This window comes from Vicugna pacos, chromosome 2 (genome assembly GCF_048564905.1).
Source record: "Vicugna pacos chromosome 2, VicPac4, whole genome shotgun sequence".
In the NCBI taxonomy this organism is placed as follows: domain Eukaryota; kingdom Metazoa; phylum Chordata; class Mammalia; order Artiodactyla; family Camelidae; genus Vicugna; species Vicugna pacos.
Genome location: NC_132988.1, coordinates 13,895,613 through 13,918,351, shown reverse-complemented (window position 1 = coordinate 13,918,351; position 22,739 = coordinate 13,895,613). Strand labels below are relative to the sequence as shown.

General features: G+C 37.2%; 1 protein-coding gene across 15 annotated transcripts in view; it reads right to left on the bottom strand.

The window, feature by feature from the left end:
• The window catches only part of SH3D19 (SH3 domain containing 19), a 163,578-nt gene that overhangs the window by 68,390 nt on the left and 72,449 nt on the right, over positions 1–22,739 (bottom strand). For 9 of the 15 annotated variants that reach the window (XM_072975785.1, XM_072975796.1, XM_072975786.1 and 6 more), the window contains exon 2: positions 12,670–12,709. In XM_072975785.1, the coding sequence (XP_072831886.1) occupies positions 12,670–12,709 (40 nt within the window). Of the gene's footprint in view, positions 1–12,669; positions 12,710–12,791; positions 12,872–14,432; positions 14,556–17,308; positions 17,568–22,739 lie in introns of those variants that run through there. The other 6 variants (XM_072975793.1, XM_072975791.1, XM_072975787.1 and 3 more) reach the window with 6 other exon arrangements.

Sequence of the window (22,739 nt, the reverse complement as noted above, 5' to 3'; positions counted from 1 at the left end):
TAGGCCAAAGGAACCCACAAGAGGATCAACTACAGCGGTTGTTTCCAGAATGACTGTTAAACGCTTTGAAACCTAAGACCACCAGGAAGAGCCCAAACAACGTCTCCTGTACTTTTTCCATCAGCTACTTTACTTCTCAGGTGGCCTACCCTTTCCTACTGTGAGGGGACGAACGAAGACATTCTGTATTCAGACTGAGGGGAGGTTAGGGTTTATCACTCAAAGGAATGGAACTAACTTCCCCCAGAGAAGTTCGTCTGCTATGTGGGAGAATCAGCACTGGGGAAAAGAGAGGACTGAATGTGTATCTTTCCTACAAGCAGCCAAAGCTATCTCGTCACTATGTCAGAAGGCTGTGGGACCACTCAACAGTTCCTGACAATCCCAGACTTTATCAAGTCTGCAGAAAGCAGACATGCAGCAGTGTGCTTATCCAGGCACCAAGGGCAGCTCGACTGTGCGCAGAGCAGGCGCCATGCAGGTCAGGGCATTCATGCAGATGCAGTTTATGCCCCTCTGTAGAATCCTGCTACGACCACACAGTGTGGCTCCAGTGGAGAGAATGCTTCGGGATCATGAATAATAAAACTGTACAGTTACTTCTGACAAAACTAACAGATATCAAATAGATTTGCCAGACAGAACTTCTCAGTTGTGGAGATTTAAAGAGCCTTGATCTTGAAAAGTAGAGATAAGGCTGAAACTCATTCCCAAGTGGGTTCAGCTTGCTTAACTGAGATCCAAAGCAACTATGATGGTCAATTTTATGTGTCAACTTGGCAAGGCTATAGTCCCCAACTATTCAATCAAACATTAATTTACATTTGCTGTGAAGGTATTTATGTAGATGTGGTTAAAGTTCATTATCAGTTGACTTTAAGTGTGAGAGATTATCCTAGATAATCTGGGTGGGCTGGATTCAATTGGTTGAAAGGCTTTAAGAGCAGAGCTGAGTTTTCCCTGATAAAGAAAAAATCCTGCCTGTTGACATAAGCTTCAGTCCATGTATGTAAGGTCCAGCCCCTTCTCGGTGTATCTGCCCTATGGATATCTGACTTGTCCAGCCAGCCCCACAATCACATAAGCCAATTCCTTACAATAAATCCTTTAATATACATCTCCTACTGGTTCTGTTTTTCTGGTTGAACCCTAACTGATCCAACAACTAAATAATCATCACAATAACCCTAAGAGACAGGTACTATTATTAGCCCTGTGTATAAATGAGAAAACATGATACAGAAACATTAAGAAGTTTGCGCAGCGGAACCCAGCTCCTAGTGGGGAAGCTGGATTCTAATTCAGTCAGCCTGATGCTCAGACCAAAGCATCGCACTTTCTATTCCACAGCTTCTCTGAATGATTCTACCAATTTGAGCAAAGCATAAACAGCTAAAAAAGTGTTTTTTAAAAATTCATTTTGGATGGCCCCCAAAAGTTCTCCAAGCTTGATCTGGGAGTATTTTTTGTATTCGTCTGAATTATCCTAAAAGTTCCCCAAACTTGAGCACAGATAGTTCTAATTTCAAATACAGGCTCAAGGTGTGTGCACTGATGTCTTTGCCTCTAATCCAGGTGACCCGACTCCTGAATGCCCTTGGATGGGCCTCTGAAAAGCCTGGGCAAGGGGACCTCCAGAGGCTGTGGATTAGTACAAGATTCCTTTGGAAGTATTGTTTTGGGGCATGAGATAAAAATTACAGAAATGAGTCATGGTTAACAATCTGAGCATTCTAACATAAAAATATGAGGCAAATTGTAAGAAACAATATTCCTATTGGTTACTTCCTTCTGGTTCATTCATAAGCAACACAGGGCAAGGGAAGCTCTTTGAAGAAATTTATACTGGTAAGAATGTCTCTTTTACTGAGGCAATTTGGCAGTATGTATGAAAACTCTTATAATGTTTCTGATCTATTAATTTTGATCTATTAAATCCACTGCTAGGAATTTATCATAAGGAGGTAATCAGGGATGGTCCATTAAAATGCAGGTTTAAGAATCTTATCACAGTATTGTTTATAATACCAAAAATTGAAAATAACCTAAATGTCTGAAAATAGGAAAATAAAGTTTGGCATACCTACGTAATGGAATACCATTAAAAATCATATCATGGGAAATGTTTATAAACTATTGTTTCATGAAAAAGCTTTTATACATTATGTATGTATGTACAGTGTGATCCCAATTATGTCTTCAAAAAATACACCAATTATAAGAGTATTTACTGAAATGGGAAAATGTTCATGATATAATGTTAAATGAAAACAGTAATTTAAAAACAGTATCTTCATGAGCCTTTATGTTAAAATTATAGTATCTTTTTGAAAAGATAAAAACCAGAAAGAAATACATCAAAATATAATAGCAATTAATTATGAGGAGGTGGGATTATATATGATTTTCTTTTCTTTTATATAGTACTTGTTTTTTCCAAATTTTCTATCATGAACATATTCTGCTTTATAATCAGAACAAATGAATATAATTTCACTTAAATTTTTTTTAAATGGTGTTAAAAATAGGAATTCACCATATGGAAAAATTCTGAAGGGTGCAGTTCAGCTTATAATGACTTTTTCTATTTGGACCTTCTCTTTGGAATCTGTAACCAAAAAGAAGCTAATGGGCAAGAAATGGTGATAAACTTTGAGGCCGCTTGTCTTTCCTTGATAGCATCCCCAAACCACCTGCACAAGGCAGGGTGCCAGGGACAATTTTATCTCCAGGAAAGGTTTACAATCGGTGGGATGTTTGTATTTTAGACACAGTGTTACTCTGAAGCATTCAGACAATCGATACTTTCCTTCTATTCTTTCATTTTTCTTAATTACCAAAGGGTACTGATTCTCAATCCTCCTTTCCAAATGGAGAGAGAGTCACACACAAGTCCTTCTTTGGCATGCCTGCTTTATTTTTGCTGCACTTAGAAGTGCTGTCCAAGGGTGGCCAGGCTCACTCTGCATCTCCTGTGCTGCTCTACAAATGGGGTGAGAAGGAAAGTGACAAAAACTTGTCACAGGGCAGAACTGAAAGCTCTGATTTGGTACCTAGAGAACCCCCTCATCAAAAAGGAAGTCCTCAACCTTGAAACTGTATTTTTGGGACCAGGGCTGATTTCTGGTTTAAAGACCGGTTTTATGACATTATGGAAGCTCCTCAAAAACCTAAACCTAAAAACAGAGCTACCATATAATCCAGCAATCCCACCCCTAGGCATGTATCTGGAAAAGATGAAAACTCTAATTTGAAAAGATACATGCATCCCAATGTTCACAGAAGTGCTATTTACAGTAGCCGAGATGAAGAAACAACCCAAGTGTCTGTCAACAGACAACTGGTTTAAGAAGATGTGTTACACACACACACACACACACACACACACACACACACACATATACATATACACACAATGGACTATCAGTCAGCCGTGAAAAGAATGAAATATTACCATTTGCAGCAACATGGATGGACCTACAGAATATCATACTAAGTCAGTGCAACAGAGAAAGACAGATATTATATAATATCACTTATATGTGGAATCTAAAAAATAATACAAATGAATCTCTGTACAAAACAAAACCAGAGTCTTAGACAGAAAACAAGAGTATGGTTACCAGAGGGGAAAGGGAGAAATGGAGGGATAAATTAGGAGTATGGGATTAACAGATACAAACTACTACTAAACATAAAAGAGATAAGCAACGAGGATTTACTGTACAGCTCAGGGAAGTATATTCAATACCTTGTAATATCCTTTACTGGAAAATAATCTGAAATATATATATCTAAATCACTTAAGTGTATACCTGAAACTAACACAATATTGCAAATTAACTCTACTTCAATTAAAAAAAAAAAAAAGAAAGGCTTTATGTATCAAACAAGACTGAATTTTGATCAAAAGCAGTTCACTGTTAACGGTATAACAGGTGCTTAGGTTACCGAGTGACTGTTTAAGCAATTCTGTCCACATTAAGATTCTTACAGGAGTCAGTGCGCTTTTGTCACTTATAGTCCTATTCAATATCTTTGAAGAACAGTGATACATTCTCTGCCAGTAGGGAAAATATATAAATAAAAAATTAAAGTCCAGTTGTGTAAGAATATTGATTAGTCGAGGTAAAATCACAAACTAAGGGCAGACCAAGATCCACAAAGATGTATACAGAGTTCACTCAACTAAAGGCTATTTAATATAGATTGTGCAGAACTGTGTAAATAACTGCTTCTAAACTATACTGTAGAAAAGTAAAGAACTAATATAAAATATAGCCCAAGGGAAAGAGAGAAAAGAATCAGGATGAAAACATCTGAGGGCCAGTATGTCCACATGCTCCCTGGACTGCTGACAGGTGGGTGGCTACCCGTGCCAGTCTTGAGAAAAAGTCACAAACACAGGACCAGCTGCTGTTCCAAAGTTAACTGCCTGCTGATAGTTTAATTTGAAACAACTTCAGAGAAGCCCCCACACGAAATACTATGGTAGTGGTAGGCCAGCTGATAAAACTCTTCAATTACCCAACTGATAGACCATACAAATGCTTCATTTTCATTCCCATCACATTAGGGGGAAATACTAAAGTCACATTTCTTAAAACCATGATAAAATACATATATTCTCTGTAGAATGACATAAAATGTGGGTAATCCTTTCACATCGCCCATTGCAAAAGGATTTTTTCCTACAAAACCTGTATACACTTTAATTTTTCACCTCGTTTACAGCATTACAGAGTCTGTAGCAAAAGTAATGTTTCTCTTACAGCTGAGAAGACATAATGCCAGAAAGTAATTACATACAGGCTATAGTTTATAGAGGTACAGAAATCAAAACATATGGGCAGGGAAACGCCGCAGAGTTACAGTAGCTAAGCCAAGCCCAGCAGAGCGTGACATTTTAATAGACATATTTAGAAAGGAGAAAAGCAAAGACAAGTTACATCTTCTGCTTTTAGCTAATCTATTCAAACCATAATGTGATAATGGTAAAGTGTCATAATAAAATCTTCAGCATCTTTATAAGACCAGCAACAGGGTACCAGTGCAGAAAACCAAGCCCCTTTCAAGTTGTTAATGATAAAGTGGTTGCTCTGAGTTTTAACATCAACTATTAATTCTGAGCGCACTAACCTATGTGCTATAAATATTCTGCATGTTGAGTTCGAGTACTTCCCTGCATGGGTGACATTTCAGGCCACGTTATGGGGACGGGGGTTGAAACAGGCCCTACCAAACCTGCATTGGCACCAAACCACCATGGAGCCATCTGAGATTTGGGAAGAAAAGAGAAATGTAAGGTATATAAAATTTCAAAATTTAATTATGAATGAGAATAGGAGTTCAACAGAAACTCGAGAAAAAAATTTATCTTGGAAGAAGCAATAGAGGTTTCCTCATATATATATATATATATATATATATATATATATATATATATACACACACAAAGATATGAACATAACAGTGTTTTCTGCAGCACCTTTCCTGTGATGCTATCAATAAGCAATTCAAAGGCTACCAATAAAGGACTGATTAAATAAATAGTAATATAACTACACTAGAAAACTCTATGAAGCAGTTAAAAAATATAATGAAGTGTATTTCTAAAATACAAGTGAAAAGAGCAAGTTGGCATAAATATATATATATGAATATATATACACATATACACTACACACACACACACACATATCCCCATTTATTCTAAATATTCCTTGAACATATACTATACATGTGCATAGAAAGCAGTCTAAGATAGACACTGAACCACTAGACTCTTTCATTAAAAGTTGCCTGTGGAATAAAGACAGACACCACATATTTCTGTACTACTAAGAAATGTTTTTATGTTACTCGTTTACTCTTAGGTAACAAAATAAGATAAAAATCCACAGAGCAATAAACAGTGCTTCGAGTAGAGGGAATTACAGGAGAAGACTATGAATAGAGATGAAATGGAAACAGTGTTTGATCATGTTTTTTTCTGAACATTCTTGATTATTTCCTCATTTTTATTTTCCTATTTCAGAAAAAACAATCAAAGGAAATTTCCCTCAATTTTATGTTCATGCCCTGTAAAAACATCACTATTGGTACCAAAGAACTCAAGTTCTTCTTGGAGACCTTTTAAATTAATTATAAAATTTTTCAGGATTTAAAAAAAGTGTAGATAGGCAAAGCCCAAAACTTAGCTTAAGAAATAAAGTGGTATAAATTACATTTAATATCTTGTAATAACCTACAATGAAAAAGAATATATATATGTATAACCAAATCACTATACTGCTTATCAGAAACTAATACAAGATTATAAAGCAACTATATTCAATAAAAAAAAGAAAGCAGTATAGATACACTTCAGGCTCCCTGTGTACACTTTCCTAACCTATTCCTTTGATAGTCAATATCCTAAATTCACAATTTATCAGTTCCACGTGCATTTTTGTATACTTTTACTTAAAAAGTATACGTAGTCATATAAAATACATATACATATATATGTAGCCATAAAATACAATAAAGAACATATTATTCGAGTCTCACCTGTGATAAAGGGAGTGTGCAAACTTTTTCTATGTCTGGAGTTGGCAAACTTTTTCTATAAAGGTCAGATAGTAAATATTTCCAGCTTTGAGGGCCATATGGTTTCTGCTGTCACCAGTCAACTCTGCTGTTGCCATGCGAACGCAGACAGTGTGCAGACAAACAGGCATGGCTGAGATCCCATAAAACTTTATTTACGATAACAGGTGGCAAGCCAGATTTGGCCCATTTGCTGACCTCTACTTTATATAAATGGTATCATACTGAACCTATCTGTCTTCTACAACTTGCATTTTATCATCCAAAACTCTGTTTCTGAGATTCCTCTCTGTTGTCACACATAGCTGTAGTTCCCTTAGTCCGAACAGTGCTACTCTCAACACTCCAGTACACGTTCCTTTGGCACATGAGACAGAATTTCTCCAGGGTGTATGATAGCGGCTGGGTTGTATGGTTATGGGCAATTACTCAGTTAATCTCTGAACAGGATATACCACATTATTCTCACACATACTTGTTACCATCAGTCTTTGAGATTTCTGCACCAACTCAATGGAAGTGAAATGGTGTCTCATTATCACACTGGTCCACATCTTCTTAGTAGCAGCAAGGTCAGGAATCTTTTCAAATTATTAGTTGGCTCCTTAGGTTTCATCTTTCCTGAGCTCCCTGCCCTATTTGTCTTCTTCTTTCTGATGGGCAGTTTATTTATGTTGGACATGCACTGTTGCTGCCATTGTGCCGTGCAGTCATGACTTTTCACATGCTTTTGCTGAGTTCATGTACATACGTTTTAAATTTTCACTTAGTCAAATTTATCAGTCTTTCTCGTTGTGGTTTGTAATTGTTGATCCTTGTTTAGAAACTCATCCCCTACGCGAAATTCATAAAGATATTCTCACGTATTTCTTCAAAATATTTGTTTTACTTTTTATTTTTATGTCTTTAGATTCTACCTTACATAAGAAAATGATTTTTAAAAATATGGGTGATCAGTTGTTCCTGCAACAGTCGTTGACATGTTCACTTTCCCCACTGATCTGTTCTACCACCTCCATCCAGCACACAGTACAGAACTGTGTGTCTCCACCTCTTTGGTGGATTCTCTATTCTGTTTTCTTGACCCATTTCTCTGCTGATAAAACACCGTCTTAATTACTTACAAGAGTCCACCTCCCAGTCTTGATCTTCAAAATTGCCTTGGTTACTTTTGTTCTTCCTTATAAAATTTAAAATCACTTTGTCTAATTCAAAAATATTTGTGATTTTTACCAAACTTTCATTGAACCTTATGACTGGACATCAAAGGGGATTATGCAGGTAGTTTTAAGAAGGCTTTAGGAAGACTAAGATTGAATGTTAATTTTTGAGAAATAGATTCAGGGTCCTCTGTTTTTCTGTCTTTTTTTTTTTTTCCCCGCAGCTGTAAATTATTTCCTTGTAGTAGGCAAAACATTTAAGACAAAGTAGCTGGTTTTTCAGCCCCATAAGTCATGGGGATCTAAGCTGGTGGGGTGGTAAAAACAGCTCCTAACTTTCTGTCACTGGCACTGATTGCCACAGGGCTTACCTTCATTATCTTTAGCTCCTACTTCGCTCTCAATTAGTTTCCCAACTTGCCATCCCATAGTACATTTTTCTAGATGTTATTCATAGCTGTGTCTGGGAAAGGAAGTCACAACTTCAAACAAATGTTTAAAATCCTTTATAGTAAATATCTCACTTGGTGTTTTGTAATGCACTTTAGTTTATCAAAGACTCAGTACAGAAATATGCCTAATTTTGTTTTGACTCACATTTCACAAACTTTTGGGACGCACTAGTGATTTATTTCTTGTATACAAAGTAATTTCCTACAAAAAATGTTCCGTGGGCCATCAATTTGAGAACTGGTATATTTAAACTAATAAGGAAAAGACAAGAAGAATTCAGATATTCTGACTTCTACACTGGTCAATCAGCAATAAGAAAAAAATTTAAAACACCCAACATCAAAGCAAACTGATGAAAAAGCTTAAAAATGCTTACGTGATGTTTTTTCGGTTGGTGTCTTAGTGTTGCCCTATACCTGATAAAACTTTGACTTGACAAGAGTTATACTTTCCTTCTTATTTCAGCACCAAAATGAAAGAATAGGCAGCCGTTCCAGATTTATTCGCCTCTCACTGTGAAAACTATAGAATAGTTTGGCCTTATAAAAACTCAAACAAAAGCAATGCATCCCTCTTATCCTTGCTGGGCGTCGAGCCCATGATCTTGCTGCCAAGTGGCCTGAGGAGAACCAAAACAAGAAAAAAACAAAATTAAGTAAATTTGGTTATATTTTCTTCCTTCTGCCCTGTTGATGCAGCAGGTATTACTCTGCCTGACGCACTGCTGGACAGGTGGGGTGGCCCTGCTCAGCTAAGGCTGGCAGTAGAAGGGCGGGTCACTACCAATCTCAGCAGACACCCTGACAGACAACAATGGCCTTTCCCGGAAAACAGCTCTCCTTTCTCACACGACGTTGCTCCTTGCTGCTGTGGTAACAAACATTCAGTCACAGGCATGCGCGAGCATTTGAGAGTCAGGTTCTTTTCAGTTTGCAAGAGAAAAACATTGGCATTTTCTTTCTCTCTTCGAACTACATTTGGCATTTATTCAACGAACACTTATTTATTATTAAGTGCTTACTGTGGACCAAAAACTGCATGAAGTGCTGGGGTTACTGAGACCAGCAGCACAGTCCTTGAGAACCTGAAAGGTTAAAGACCGAGTGCCACAAGCACTGCCGGAAACAGAACTATGAGGACTGGGATCCTGAGGTCAAAGAGGCTCTCAGAGGTTGGGAATGTAAATCCCAAACAATGGGCACTCTGTGCTCCGTGAAGCTGGAGACTTTTTCTTGTTTTCTATCATATCTGGAGCCTGGATTAGGGTCTCAACAAATAGTTATCGGCTGCTGAATGAGCAAGGGGCTGGAGCCACCTAGAATCATAATTTAGCCACGTGTGAATCTTTTCTATTTCATTCCCAGCACTAGCTCGTCCAGGTTTTCCTTGACAGTGTTCCTTCACAGAATGGCCCATTCCATCCTTGACCAGCTACGCCTGGAAATCCTTCCTTGCACTGTGCAGAAACCCACCCCCTCAAAGTTCCAACCGCAGCTGCATACTCTGCCCTCTAGAACTCCACAGAACACACAGAACCCTTCCCTCCACTGCTTTTTATTTTGAAAATTTCAAGTCTACAGAAAAGTTGAAGGAACAATTAACACCCATATACACTTTTAATCTATTCACCCATTATTAATATTTTCCCATATTTGCTCTGTTTTATCTCTTGCTGTTTTTGTCCCTCATGAATTATTTGAGAGGATGCTACAAACATAAGCCGGTATCACCTCTAATACGTCTGTATACATCTCCTAAGAATAAGGACATTCTCCCACATAACAGCGTTCTTATTATACACCTAAACAAAGTAATATTAATAAAATATTATCTAAAATACAATTTGTATCTGAATTTTCTTAATTATCCCCAAAGTATCTTTTTTTTAATCTGGATTTTAAAATTCCAGATTAAAAAAAAAAATCAGTCTCTTTTAATCTAGAATACTTTCCGAGCCTTTCTGTATTTTTCACGACATCACCTTTTCTGCCAAGACAACCACTGCATAAGCGCTATCTATGTGTATTGCTAATGCGTCATCTGGAGCCACATACTGTCCGGTTGTCTCACGAGTGGGATATATATAAGTTGACCACTTGATTAAGAATGTGATCACCACATATCTTTATTGAAAAGGTGCATTTTTCCCTTTCTAATTAAAAACTTAAATATCATTTTAAGTCAGTATGAATATCTATTCCTCCAACAGTTTTTCTACCCAAGTTTTAGGAGCCACTGATGATCCCTGCCTGAATCAACTATTACACTGAGGATTGTAAAATGATGATTTTGTGATCCTATGATTTCTTCTATGTGGATTTTTAAAAATCCAGTGCATTATCATTCAAAATGTTTTCGCTATTCAAATTGTCCCAGATTTGGCCAGCCTCTTGACGCTGCCCTCTGGGCCTTTATGACATGACCCCAGCAGTCGGTCATTCCCTTCCTTTCTGTCACCAGGCTTACTTGTGCCTCCTCCTTCCTGAGACCTGAAATTAGCCATTCCTCCAGGGATCCCTGGTTCCTCTTAGAGGGGAGGAACATTTAGGAGGAATATTTTTTCTAGTCTCTGCTATATGCCAGCCCTCCAGGTGTCTGAAGCCAGTTATTTCTGTCCCATATTCCTCCCTGACTTCCAAACCAAGGCTAACTCCACCCGGATTCTTACACAAGTCTTCAGTGTTTCCCAGCCTGGCTCTACATCAGAATCACTGGGAGCCTTCTTTAATATACAGATTCTCAGGATCCACTCACTCCATTCTTACTGAATGAGAATCTCTCAGGTAGAGCGTGGGACTGTTTTTGTTTTTTCAAGTTCCCCAATTAATATCAATATTATTATCAATATCAATCAAGTACTTCAATTTTTCAAGGCCTTGTGGGACCAGAATTGGACATAATATCAAAAACATGGTTTAGAGCTATTTTTCTTACACTGCAGACATTATAGTTACTTCAGCATAATTAATCAATGCTGACATTCTGGGGGAGGTAAAGGTAAAGGCATGAAATTTTTGACTTACAATGAATTTATGAAGTATTAAATCCTCAAGATTTTTTCAAACATATTAAGTCACATCTCTCCTATCTCCTATGATCCACTGATCTTTCAGACCTAGGTGTAAGGATTTACATTTGTTCCAATTAACACTCATATTGCATAATTAAGTCGGTATGTCAAGGGTCTTACGGATCCCGATTTTACCATCCTAAGTATTTTTTACCCTTGCAACTTTATGACACTCATAGCATCCTGTCAAAGTCCTCTTCTATTGGTTTTTTCCTATATCTTACACACTTTTCTATAATGTGTTCATAGTTACATAACTGTGTTTGTCAAAACTCATAGACTCATACACCAAAAAGAGTGAATTTTAATGTATGAGAATTACACCTGAAAGAAAAAAATCAGCTTTATATTCCAAATACTCAGCTACATTTTTTTCCCAGATTATGTCTCACTAACTTACTCTGATTGACAATCTCTGCAAAATGTATTGCTATTCTAATTAATCGAGTTTTCATAGATTTTGTATTTTTTTTCATCCCAGGTCAATGTATTCTAAGGTTTGACATCTGAAATGTATCAAGATTTGGTTTACTAGGCCAGTCAACCCAGTGAACACATTGTTACCATTTCATCAGTTCTCACAATCTAAGATGCAAAGAAAAAGTGACAGAATGTAGAATAAGATGGAAATAATATTTAAAAAATTACAATCTTTCACAAAACTGGGTTTCAAAATGGAATACAGGTCTGCCATTCTTGCCTAGGAATAGAAGTTAGACAATTTTCCGCCTATAACTTTGACAAGGATTTTAAAAAATACTCTTCAGTGCTGGTGAGAGCCTTGTGAGATACATTCTCAGACGGCGAGAGTGAGAGGCTGAGACGATATGACATTCCTGGCTATTTGAAAGTGTCTAACACGAACTTAAAGAATTCAATTGGAATACATTTTTCTCAAAAAAAAAAAGTCTAGAAAGAAATTACATCAAAATTTTGGCAACAGCCAGTCATCCTAGCTCATGAAAGACATGCTGTTTTGTCTTGTTTTTAATGCTTTTTCTCTTAAAAAAATAATTTTAAAATTTCTACAATGAGCCCATGTTAGTTTTATAATTAGGAAAAAAGTAGCACACATTTACATAATTACCAATTAAAGAAAAGGAAGGAAAATGAACCAAGGAAGGAAGGAAATAGGGCTAAATAATTTTTTTGTAAAGATATACCTGTCACTGATAGGAATTTTCAAAATAAAATGTCTTCCAGGTAGTCAATAATTTTATAAAGAATTTTTGTTCAGAGAATGAACAGTATTTCCCTTGTGAAGCTTCTCTTGAGTGCTACAGAAGATTCAAATATACAGTATTTCTAAAAGGGATACTTGCACTGCCAAAATATTGGAACAATATTTTCCAAACGAGAGGCTTTATACAGTAATTAAATACTATAAATTCATACCTTGAAGAACGATGCTCTGGTTTATTTCGTTCGTTTCGATCTGTAAAGAGAGAAGACAGTTACATGTCAAAATGCTCTTTAGAAGTCCTAGAAAAGAAATTCTTAAGCACCAGCTGCCATACCATTAGATTCACAAAGGACTGTTCAAAGGTTGCTGTGACTTCCATGTATAAGGCTCTCCTTCAGAGCTGAGAGGATGTGTCTGATAGAGGAGGTAGAAAAGATATAAAGAAGGACAGGCATGTAAAGTTTTTACAGTTTGTGAAAATCATCTACTTAGAAAATATATCATTACATGTATTATTTCATTTTCAAAGATCTTTGCTGTTTAAAACACTTTGCTAAAACCAAAACAAATTTAGCTAAGGAAAGAAAGTAAGGGAACTGAAAAGCCACAAATTACTCAGCTCGAAAAAATCATTCCATGAATCATGGTTGGCAAAAGCTTCTAACAGGATGGGGAGGGGAAAAAAATGAGCAGTCAGCTACAGCAACATCTGCAAATTCACTGAGACCAGGACAGCCTCATCCTTAACTCTCTATCACCCAGAACTTCTCAGAAGTTGGATTTCCATGTTTCACAGATAATTAGGCCTGACGTGCTAACAGTGGTTCTCAACCATGGGCAATTTTGCTCTCTCTCCACGAGGGGACATCTGGCAATGCCTGGAGACATTTTGGTTGTCACAACTGGGGAGGAAGGAGCTACTGGCATCCAGTGGGTAGAGACCAGGGATGCTGCTGCCGTTCCACATGCACCCTGCAACAAAGAATTATCTCACCCAAAATGTCAACAGTGCTGAAGTTAAGAAACCCTGCAATGGGGTAAGAGACAAGAGCATGGCTGCTTGAAGCTCTTAAAAGTGCCTCTTTGGACTGCTGTGAAATGCTGTTAATCAAACTGAAGACTTCTACATACAAGACAAAAGACCACAAAACCCAAAGGCTATCTTTCTTTGACTCTGAGTAATAATTTTTTTTTCAGTACATGCTTATAAACAAATATAAAGTAAAAAGATCTTAGTGCTATGAAAAAAACTAGCAACAGAAAGCAATGTGTAAGCCACAATAAATTCCTATACAATGACATTTTAAAATCCTATGCAATGTTAACAGAGTTTCATTTTCTAAAGTATTTTCTGAATTAATACTAACATGATATAATTTAATGGCAAAACAAAGATTAGACAGGAATTATTTTTTTCTTCTTCTTAATTTTATTGCTGATGGAGCAGCATAAAGATAATGAAAACATTCTCTAAAACGTCTAGAGAGAATTTATGGAAGAAAAGGAATCAGATTTACATGGTTAAATATAAATTCTCTCTGAATGGGTTCATAATAAAAAAGAAATGTCTTTTTAAAACAAAGAGCAGACAGGAAGACACTGTTCTCTGAAACACTAATAAGTAAGAAGAGTCACAATAAAAAATATTTTGCTCTTCAAAACACACAATGTTAATAATATGCTTCTGGTTCCAATTTCTCTACACAGTGACTTAGTGTTACTGCCGCTTTTAAAACTTTCGTTTTAATTTAACTTGGTTTTATCCTTCCCTTAAATAAAAATATGTTTTTTCACTTGTTGAGCACTAAAAATTTTAAGTCAGCAATAAAGAACGCGCATTTTAATCATTTTTTTCAATCGTTCTTCTTCAGCTTTTAGCCTGTTAGTTTTGCTATCAAAAGTTAAGTATAATGTCCCAAAGTAAAGCTAAAAACTAGATGCAGATCAGCTGTCCTCATAACAAAGCAACTCTTACCTGTGGATACAGATGAGCTAAAAGTCTGCCAGTAATACCATTGGATGTGGCTGTGGTCCTAGTTTTGAACAGTTTTCTTTAGGCACATAACAGCGAGTTCCCTTACAAACTTCCCAGTCATACAAGACACAGGAGGAGGGGAGAAACAGAGTCACAGTGCATGTAAACAAGACTCGGCATCTGAGGGCTTCCTTCCAGGGCCTGTTCTGATTGGCAGATGTGCTACGACCAGTCTGCACAGCTGGAATGCGGCCACTCAGGAAGGGAATGGCTCATAGCTCTCCTTCATTCTTGGTTAAAACAGGAAACTACAGTCATTTTAATACTTTCTGCTCTAGTGAAATACAAATGTCTCCCCACTGTCCTTCTCTATTAAGAAGTAATTAAAATCCAAGACAATAACTTGATAATCTGTTGGAGGATAGTTTAAACGTTTCCTCCCAAATTCACTCTTAGGGTTGTATGTGTTACATTTCCATGTAAACATGCACACACAGTGTTTATAACATGTTACTGCTATGACCCATATATTTGATAATTTGAGGGTAAGGGTAAATTACCAATTATTCACAATTTTCCCCGTCCCCTAGCTCCCGGCAATAGAGAGAAAACGAAAATACATGCTTTTGGCTTGATCTTTTTTCTCAAAGTATACAATTAATTGGACTTCACATTGTGCCAGAAGCCATCTTTTAGCTTGAAAACATGGAAATATGTAGTGTGTGTATGTTGTGTATCTGTGTCTACACATACTTTTATATACTTAATTTAAGCAAAGTAATTTTCATGACAGCCGAGACTATTGTGCAATCGTCAAGAAATACATTAGTGGTAATGCTGAATTTCTGGCAAAATAATAAGTAGTTATTTTGGTCCAAAAGCTAAGACTGAACAAAACAAAGCACTGAGGGCTGATTTGGGATCTGGATCTTGCCAACAATAATAAAACATTTGGATTAAAATCCCCTTAAGAAAAATGAGAACAGATCTATAGCAAATATGGAAATTTCATCTTGACTGTATATGGTGCTTTAAGCGTATGGATTCTATTTATTTCAAATCAAGTACTCTTTGGCACATCCCCCCAGTTTTTTTTTTTCAGAGTTTCTTCTAATTTTTAAATAATTAGGAGAGAATAAGCTTGCAAAGGCTTCCCAAATTTTTACATACTTAGAAATCACACAAATAACTTACTAGCCCAAAGTCTCACCATTTCTATGAAGAAAAGAGCTATTAAAAATAAGAATGCCCTAACTCTAAAATTTAGTTGCCAAATGGTGCACATTTGCTGTAAACAATGCACCAACTCCAGGGGCCCACTAAGCAGACCTGATGATTGAGGTCACCCAAAGATCAGCAGGACACTCTCAGTGTGAAGGTCAGCATGGCTGGACGGCTGTGTGAAAGTCTGCTGGTTTTGTAGGTCTGCATCACACATGTGCACAAAGGCACAGAAAGAGGCACAGAGAGAGCTTGCATTCCCTGTCCCTACTCATCCATGTCTCCTGGTTAATAAAGCTGATTGAGGAAATGGAAGAATACCCTGCAAGCAGAACAAAGGCAGAAAGCAGGCAGAACTGGTGCACAGGGTGTTGAGGGCTGTATGTGCGTAAATGTCATGGCGGGGTGGGGGCAGAAGGAGAATCCATGGCACATCGAGGGCACTGAGAAACAGGAGAGCAGCAGGAAGCTACCATGGGTCAGTGACTTTGTGTGAGAACTTCGGAACCTTTCCTTCCCTGACGACTTCTGGTTCCAAGTAATCCAGACATGCACGATTCCAGTGTCTATACAGTTAGGCGGTACACGATCTTTGTAGAAACAGGCCCCTGTTCTCACAGGCTTTTGGGGAGTGGCTAGACAGATTCTACTGACATTATTATTCAGAGTGATTCTGAATCTAATATGACAAACACTTTGAAATGAAGAAGACAAAAATGCAAATGTCATCTTTTTCTTTGATTAAAACTAAAAAGGCCAAGTCATTAGAATCTATTGTAAACCGGGGAGAGGGTATACCTCAAGTTGTAGGGTGCATGCTTAGCATACACGAGGTCCTGGGTTCAATCCCCAGTACCTCCTCTAAAAATAAACAAACCTAATTAACCCCCCCAAAGTAAAAATAAATAAAACTAAAAAAAATAATAATCTATTGTAAGACATTCGGCTTTGAGAATTTGGCTTTGATCACTTAATGGGAAAGAAAAATCACCCCCACTGGGTAGGGACTTATACTACTAACTCAAGTCAACAATGAAAGGTCCTAAATCATTCTCTGAAATTAGTGGGAAGACTCAGTCCATGGGAATCAGTATTTATAGACACCCTCACAACAGAGTAGGAATGTGTCTTGTACCTCATACTGAAGTAGTAAAATCTCTTCTCAGAATGAGTATTACCCATGAATGGATTTCGTATCATACCCCAAAGCATTACTTACATACTCCAGCTTGGGTGTATATACAAATAGTTTATGTTATTCTTTAAAAATGATCAATCCCACACAAATGCTTTATGCCACTCAGTATTAACTAAAAGATCCACACATTCTGAAGAACTCTTTGCAGCAACAATGTCATTACCTCTTTACTTATGATAAGCAGGATAAATAAAACAATGATTCCATCCACTAGAAGACAGAAGATATTCAGGGTTCACAGATCTTACTTTAACGACTCTTTAAATGATAGCAGAACTGGTTCTACTCAAATAGAAAGCGGAAGGAATTTTACATATCTGAGATGAGAGTTTCAGAGGATTTTTTAAAATCTTCAAATGGTTCTTACATGCAGGCAGAGAAAACAGCAAATATGTCGCCTTGAAAAGAACCCAGCATTCGTTTCACAAATCACTGACACCAGCTGATACCTACTCACCTCCTCCTTCCAATTCCATTTCACCACTCTCCTTCAGGTGTGTTTCCAAACTGACTTTTAGCCACTTTTGAGACTCCCACAATGACTAGAATATTTCTTCTTTAAATGGTAGGTTTTCAATAAACATATTTTTGTTGTTAAACTTAAGTAAGAAAGTTACTGTGCTCTCTGTCCAAAACACCCAGAAATGAAAGTCAGCTTCTGAGAGTTACACTACAGGAGAGCAGAGAGGCAGATGAGAGAGACGTTTATGTGAGCGCTGCCTGTGCTTCTGTGGGTACGTGGAAAAGTCTGGTCTACAGTACAGTCAGTGCTGACGCCTTTCATTAATTCTAATTATAAAGGGCCTCAACTCGTTAAAATGCAGCACCCTCATCACAGGGAGGGGGAAATTAGAGAGAGAAGGGAAGTTTTTTCAACACAGGAGTTCTGTTTCATAAAAGAAGCAGACTGTGTCTGGAGTCTGTTTCCTCCACCCCGTGCCCACTGCCTTTCCTGGTATTTTAGGCTCTGATCAGCACTTATCTGGATGGTTGTATCTCACCTGGTTTTCTGGTTCCTGTCTCTTCCCCTCCAATTCAGCCATATTGCTGGACAGATAAGTCCATGCCTCAGAAAAACTACAAATCACCACATGCCACAGACCCTGAGATGATTCCATGAGGTGACGACAGTGCCATCCTCCCTCAGTAACTGCAGTAACACCGTCACGCGTTAGAAGGCCAGCCGTTAACTAGGTGCAGTGACTGGTGCTGCACGGCAGTGGTCATACAGGTTCCTCAGCCTCTCTAAACCTCGGTTATCTCATCTATAAAATGGGGAAGAATCCTATCTTCATAGCGTTTTTGTGAGGATAAATGGATTAAAGGGTATAAAGAACTTAGCTCAGTACCTGGAACACACATTTTACGACTCTTATTCTGTTACCACTGCTCTTATTATTATTATTCATTAATGTCTGGCTCAAGAACCACCTTCTTTGTGAAACCACCCCTGATTCCTCTTTCTCTTCAACATTCTTGTATTTTTTTTTTTATCATTGCTGTAACAAATTCCCTCAAACTTTGTGGCTTAAAACAACAAAAATGTATTATCTTACAGTTCTAGAGGTGAGAAGTCGAAACAGGTGACGACTAGGCTAAAATCAAGGTGTGTGCACAGCTACATTCCTTCTGGAGGCTCAAGGAGAGAATCAGTTTCCTTGCCCTCTCCAGCTTCCCGAGGTCCCTGCATTCCTTGGCTGTGGCCCTTTCCTCCAACAATGCAGCGTCTTTAAATCTGACTCTGACCTCCTCTCCTGCCCTCCTCTTCCACTTTAGAGGGGCCTTATGAATACCCTGGGCTTGACAGGATAATCCAAAACAATGTTATGTCAAGGTCAGGTGATGAGGAATCTTAATTGCTCTTTGCTATTCAGTGTAATGTGTTCACAGGTTCCAGGGGTAGGACATGACTTCTCTGAGTGGAGAGCATTATTCTGCCTACCACATCCTGTCTGAACTCTCATGCTATCTGTACCATTCACTTGACATTTAGCACAGTATTGCATTATTATTTAAAGTTTTAAGCGTGTGCCTATCCCCTTACTAATCACTGATGACGGCAGGACTCTGTCTTAGATTCTGCCTCACAGTCAGCCCTCTGCAAGTGTCTGTTGATAATGGTGATAGCCAATGCCCTCCCATTCCCTTTTCTGACCTGCATCCTTTAGGCTGTAAGTTGGTTCACTGATATATCTGATATTGCTAAAAAAAAAAAAAAGTCTTCCTAAGAATTCCCATACATTTTTATTTTTTATAAACACCTTAGTATTTAAAAGGCACCTTTGCCCTAAAATGACCCACATTTGGTCTATTCTTCTGTCTCAGAGTAGCTCTCACCCAACGGAACTACACACAGGAGAAAAAATTACAGCATACTTGAACTGGAATAAGAATCCGCTATTTAGCAATGGCTAGTATTTCTTTTTAAATAACTCTTCTTTAAAATGGTTCAACTGAATCATTTTGATTTTTTAGTTCAACTCACTATTAAAACAGGCTTTTTATGAGTTGAGTTTTTAGGGTTAGTTTCAGAGATGAAAAATCAGAACCACCACCTATACTGCTCCTTTACACCCCAAAGTGAATTTGGTAGAGACTTTAGGAAGATGGACATTTCATCAGTGCCACTCATGTCCCAGGAGGCGAGGTGATGAGGGAAGCAGAAACAGAAGCAGGCTTAGCGGCAAGGTGTCATCAAACTTCCTTGCTGCTCCCACCTCAAGCTCCCTAGTGATTCTCTTAACAATTACTTTCATAACTCTTCCTGTTACAAAAATCTCACTTCTTTTCAGCAAGTGAAACTTGTGATTTAAGAAGAAATAAAAAGACTTTTTAGTTATATATAAATCTCTATTCCTTCAATTGCCAAATCAAAAATATTAGACCCATATTCAAAATATTAGGCCAATCCTAAAGGTTTTTCTAAAGGAGTCATAATTTCACCTGGAATAAGATATGCTACAAGAAAGGCAGCCTAAAAAGTGACCCAAAAACAGAGACTGCTTTCAGTGTTTTCCCAGTTGTAAAAACCTCTGGGATAGTCTCAAAGTATATTAGTATATTAGCTTAAGAGTATATTAGCTTAAAAGCTCTAAGAAATCTTACAATGAAAACATCAGTTTAAAACTTATGATCACCAAAGGGGAAGGGTGGGGAGGGATAAACTGGGAGTTTAGGATTAGCCGATAACAAACTATGATATACAGAATAGATAAACAACAAGGTCCTACTGTATAGCACAGGGCACTATATTCAATAACTTGTAATAACCTATAATGAAAAAGAATATGAAAAAGAATATATATGTATAACTGAGTCACTGTGCTGCACACCAGAAACTAACACAACATTGTAAATCAATTACACTTCAATTTAAAAAAATTTGTGTAACTTTAACTAGCATTTCTCAAACTAATTTTTTTTTAACTAAACTTGATTTACAATGCTGTACTAGTTTCTGGTGTACAGCATAGTGATTCAGTTACCATATATATATATTCTTTTTCATTATAGGGTATTACAAGATATTGAATATAGTTCCCTGTGCTATACGGTAGGACCTTGTTTATCTATTTTATTTATAGTAGTTTATATCTGCTAATCCCAAACTCCTAATTTATCCCTCTGCCCTTTCTCCTTTGGTAACTATACGTTTGTTTTCTATGTCTGTGAGTCTCTGTTTTGTAAATAAGTTCATTTGTATCATTTTTTTTTTAGATTCAACATGTAAGTGCTATCATGATACTTGTCTTTCTCTTTCTGACTTACTTCACTTAGTATGAGAATCTCTAGTTCATCCATGTTGCTGTAAATGGCATTATTTCATTCCTTTTTATGGTTGACTAGTAGGTCATTGCATACATATACTACATCTCCTTTATCCATTCATCTGTTGGTGGACATTTAGGTTGCTTCCACATCTTAGTTATTGTAAACAGTGCTGCTATAAACACTGGAGTGCATAAACCTATTAGAGTTTTCTCTGGATATATATCCAGGAGTGGGATTGCTGGATCATATGGTCACTCTATTTTTAGTTTTTTAAGGAGTCTCCATACTGTTTTACATAGTGGCTGCACCAAATTACATTCCTACCAACCATGTAGGAGGGTTCCCTTTCTCCACACCCTCTCCAGCATTTACTGTTTGTGAACTTTTTAATGATGGACATTCTGACTGGTGTGGGGTGATACTTCATTGTAGTTTTGATTTGCATTTCTCTGATAATTAGTGATACTGAGCATCTTTTCACGTGCTTGTTGTCCATCTGTATGTCTTCATTGGAGAAATGTCTATTTAGGTTTTCTGCTCATTCTTTCATTGGGTTGTTTTTTTGATTCTGAGTTTTAAGAACTGTTTATATATTCTGGAAGTTAAGCTAGTGTCAGTCATATTGTTTACAGATATTTTCTCCCAGTCCATATTTTCAATTTGTTTATGGTTTCCTTAGCTGTACAAAAGCTTATAAGCTTTATTAGGTCCCATTTGTTTAGTTTTGCTTTTATTTCTATTGCCTTGGGAGACTAATCCAGGAAAACACTGCTATGATTTATGTCAGAGAATGTTTTGTCTATGCTCTCTGCTAGATGTATGGTGTCCTGTCTTATGTTTAAGTCTTTAAGCCATCTTGATTTAATTTTTGTGTATGGAGGGAATGTTCTAACTTAATTGACTTACATGTGGCTATCCAGCTTTCCCAACACCACTTTTCTGATATTTCGTTGTTAGTATAAAGAAATGCAACTGATTTCTGTATATTAATCTTATACCCTGCTACCTTGCTAAATTTGTTTATGAGCGCTAGTGCTTTTGTGTGGAGTCTTTAGGGCTTTCTATATACAGTATCATGTCATCTGCATACATTGATAATTTTACCGCTTCCCTTCCAATTTGGATCCCTTTAATTTCTTTTTCTTGTCTGATTGCTGTGGTGAGGACTTCTAATACTATGTTGAAAAGAAGTGGTGAGAGTGGGCATCCTTCTCCTGTTCCAGATTTTAGAGAGAAGGATTTCAGCTTTTCACCACTGAGTATTATATTGGCTGTGGGTCTATCATAAATAGCTTTTATTATGATGAGGTATGTTCCCTCAGTGCCTACTTTGGTAAGACTTTTCACTATGAATAGATGTTGAATTTTATCAAATGCTTTTTCTGCATCTCTGGACATGAACATGTGGTTTTTGTCCTTTTTTTTTGTTGATGTGGTATATCACATTGACTGATTTGCATATGCTGAACCATCCTTGTGACCCTGGGATGAATCCAACTTGGTAATAGTGCATGATCTTTTTTATGTGTTGTTGGATTTGGTTTGCTAATATTCTGTTGAGAATTTTTGCATCTATATTTATCAAAGATATTGGCCTATAACTTTCTTTTCTGGTAGTGTCTTTGTCTGGTTTTGGTATCAGGGTGATGGTAGGTAGCTTCATAGAATGAGTTTGAGAGTCTTCTCTCTCCTTCAGTCTTTTGGAAGAGTTTGAGAAGGTTTGGTATAAGTTCTTTGTATACTTCCCAAACTAATTTGAGGATGAAACATTTCTCACAAAATCAGACTCAATATCGGTTACCTTAGCATGAACAATTTTATCTCATTTTTACCATCCATTCCCCTGGAAACCAAAGGTCCCTTTACAGAGCTAGTATTTACATCTCCATGTCCAGCACCATGCCTGACATGTAGGTGGCACTTCTCTAATGAACTGAACTCCAACTGATGGAGGGCCAGGTACAGTATCCAAACACAAAAGGGAGCAGGGAGTAACATGAACAAATCTCCTAACCCAATCAGGTCAAACCCTGATCTTTGAAGATTATATTAAATGTGTACTTTCTTTAATCTTATCACAGATTTATCTTTGATTCTGCATTATTTAGGTTAATTAG